The following is a 3,466-nucleotide window of genomic DNA, read 5'->3' as shown; positions in this document are numbered from 1 at the left end:
GTGTCCAACTCTTGGTTTCAGCTTGGGTAAGAATCTCAGGGTCTTGGGATGGAGCCCCATGTTGGGCTCCGCGCTCAGCAGTCTGCGTGGCCCTCTCCCTCCGCTCCTCCCTGGCTCACACATGTCCTGAGTACATGTGCATGCGCTCTCGCTCTCTCTCAAATCAATAAATTTAAGAAACAGTAACAAAAATTTTTAAAAAAGAGAGAGAGGAGAAAAGTCATGTAGGAGGCAGCACGGACAGTTTTCAGGCCATAAAAAGATTCCTAACCCCAGTATTAAAATCTGGGATCCTAGGTACCTAGTTTCTGTTAGAGTTGGCCCCATTCTCTCCATGAGCTCAACAAAAACCAAATCCAGTTCACGCAATCCAAAGTCAAGGTAACTAAGTTAACATTAGAATTAATAATTAAATTAGTAATCTGAGTCCAACTGGACCTGTCACCCTGGGCTGGTAGGAATGACAGACTGAAAGGAGCAACCATCTAGCTCAGAACTGAAAACCCAGGGTCTAGAAAGGAACCTGACACATGGTAGGTACCAATTAATTAATTATCTAGTAAGCCTGCCTTCTGTGTCAGAGGGACGGCCTGGCTTCAGGGGCCTCTCTCAGCAACACGCCTCATAAAAATGGAAGCATTCACACCGAGACCCCACAAGTGCCTCTCAGGCCAACACCCAGAGCTCGGCGGGATCTCCGGCAGGGCTGCCACGGTGTGTGCGCAGGTCCAGCTGAGCTCTCCCCTGGAACCCCTAAGGAGAGGTCCAGACAACGAACTTCAGGGGGTGGCACTGAGCCCAGGCAACGCAGGAGACTCCTACACTCCCCTACACTCCCCTCACCCAGAAGATGCATAAACCAACCATTAACTTACCAAGTGTCGGATCCCATTCCAGGTGTGATACATGAGAGGGAAGACAAGTGCAAACTTGGCCGTGTAGATCAGAGATGGCCCCAGAGACAGGGACTTCACAAGCTCCAAATGAGACTCAAAGTTGCCAGGGATCAACAGGGCCGACAAGCCAAAGAGAGAGACACCTGAGGAGAGAACCAAGTAAGGGCATTATAGCTGTCCAGCAGCTAGCACTACTGTGACACAAAGAACTGGGTTCTCTGTCAGGCCCTGGGGCCCCATACGATTCTGACCCCATTGTGAAATGGGGAAGATGGAAACTCATGTTCACGTCTGCAGCGGGAGGTAGGTGCTTGGGTCCTGACCCTAATCTCTTGAACCTGCCGCAGAGGTTATCGAAACATCCCTCCTTTCAGCGTTCCTCTCTACAAAGACTCCACCTGCCGCCGCAGAAGTCACCTTCTGACTGTAACTTACATTTGAACTCGTTAGAAAAAGTACGATCAGTCTACTCAGCCCAAGGTAAAGACTGAGAAAGAATTTTAAATCTCTACACCACACACACACACACACACACACACACAATGTAACGCAAAATGGATCAAATACCTAAACGTAACAGCTGATCACTAAAATGCTGAGGAGAAACCACAGGAGTCCATCTTCGCGACCCGAGATTAGGCATCGGCTTCTTAGTTTTGGGGCCGAAACCATCATGACAAAAGAAGAAATTGGACTTTACCGACATTAAAACTTTTTGTGCTGCAAACAATGCCACTAAGAACGTGAAAAGATGAGTACCAGGCACAGCGCAGGGAACGCTGTCAATGGCAGCGTAGGCGCGAGCATGGGGACAGACGGCAGCGGCGACTGTGCTGAGCACAGCACAACGCATAGCTCAGCCAGGACGTCGCACACCCGAAACGACGGGACGCTGTGCGCCAACTATGCTCAAGCTAGGAAAAAACCCTAAAAACACAACACAAGGAGAGAAAATATTTGCAGATCATATGTCCATAAAGGACCTGTACCCAGAATGTACTAAGGACTCTTACAACTCAGTGATGAAAAGACAACCCAACCGAACACGAAGGACCTGGACAGGTCTCTCTCCAAACACAGATAAATAAGTGGCCAGCAAGTACGTGAACAGATGCTCGACACCACTAGCCATTAGGGAAATGCGAATCCAAACCACGAAGAAAGAGCGCCTGGGGACTCCGTGGGTTGAGCGTCTGCCTTTGGCTCAGGTCATGATCCCGGGGTCTTGGGATCGAGTCCCGTATCGGGCTCTCTGCTCAGCGGGGAATCTGCTTCTCCCTCTCCCTGTCCCTCTGTACTCTCCCTCTCTCTCAAATAAGTAAATAAAATCTTTCCAACGGACAAACAAACAAACCATGAAGAGAAGCTACTTCACACCTACTAGGACGTTATACCTAAATACAAAATTATGTGCATGTATATAAGACATACGCGTTTATACAAATACCAAATGCGTTTAATTTTTTTTCTTAGAGAGAGACTGAGCGAGCTGGCCAGCAAGTGGGTGAGGCAGAGGGAAAAGAAGAAAGAAAATCTTAAGCCTAGCATGGAGCCCAAGGGCCGGGCTCAATCTCACGACCTGAGCCAAAATCAAGTCCGACGCTTAACCAACCGAGCCACCCAGATGCCCCTTGAATATGTCTGATTTATTTTAATAACATATAAATATAGAAAGACAGATAATAACAAGTGTTGGCAAGGATGTAGAGTAACTGGGATCACACTCCTTGCTGGCAGGAAGGTAAAATGCTACAGCCACTCTGGAAAACAACTGGGCAGTTTCTCAAAGCGTTAATAGAATTAGGGGCGCCTGGATGGCTCAGTGGGTTAAGCGTCTGCCTTTGGCTCAGGTCACGATCCCGGAGACCCAGAATCGAACCCCGCATCAGGCTCTTCTCCCTCTGACCCTCCCCTATCTCGTGCTCTCTCTCTCTCAAATAAATAAATAAAATCTTTAAAACAAAAAAGGAGCTTATGGTTTAGTGGGGGAGACACAAGTAAATCAGCCCACAGCCCAAGGTAAGGTGCAGGAGGGCACTAGCACTGTGACAAAGGCCTCTGTGTGCATGGGGCGCTCGGGGACCCACACAACCATCAAAACCCACCTGGCAGGAGGGGGAGAGGGTCCTGGAAAGCTTTTTCTCAGAGGTGTGCTTACACCAAGTTCTGAGAAAAGAGATGAGGGGGCAGAGAAGTGGGGTGGCAGGATACATCGAAGTGGGCCTCATATGCTAGACTGCGGAGTTTAAACTTGATCCTGCCAGTCAAGGATGATAGATTTCACCCTGGGGCCAAACACAGTTCATCTCAGTCCCAACCCATATAAATTAATAATGCCTACCTAGTGTTCCAGTAAGCCATACAGACAGCCAGCACATACATGGAAAGATACACAGTTTCACCAATCACCAGGGAAATGCAACTCAAAACCACTAGTATCAATCTCACACCAGTCAGGATGGCTAGTATCAAAAAGAGAAGAAATAGGGGTACCTGCGTGGCTCCGTGGGTTAAAGCCTCTGCCTTCGGCTCAGGTCATGATCCCAGGGTCCTGGGATTGAGCCCCACAT

General features: G+C 48.8%; 1 protein-coding gene across 1 annotated transcript in view; it reads right to left on the bottom strand.

Moving 5' to 3' along the window:
* SDHC (succinate dehydrogenase complex subunit C) overlaps nucleotides 1–3,466 on the bottom strand; it is a 32,391-nt gene that overhangs the window by 3,437 nt on the left and 25,488 nt on the right. The window contains exon 5 of the mRNA XM_032849475.1: nucleotides 876–1,039. Coding sequence (XP_032705366.1) covers nucleotides 876–1,039 — 164 coding nt within the window. The remainder of the gene's footprint in view (nucleotides 1–875; nucleotides 1,040–3,466) is intronic.

Source organism: Lontra canadensis, unplaced genomic scaffold (genome assembly GCF_010015895.1).
Source record: "Lontra canadensis isolate GAN:19392208 unplaced genomic scaffold, GSC_riverotter_1.0 scaffold230, whole genome shotgun sequence".
Taxonomy (NCBI): domain Eukaryota; kingdom Metazoa; phylum Chordata; class Mammalia; order Carnivora; family Mustelidae; genus Lontra; species Lontra canadensis.
Note: the sequence above shows the minus strand (reverse complement) of the source record. Positions and strands in the feature narration are given on the sequence as shown.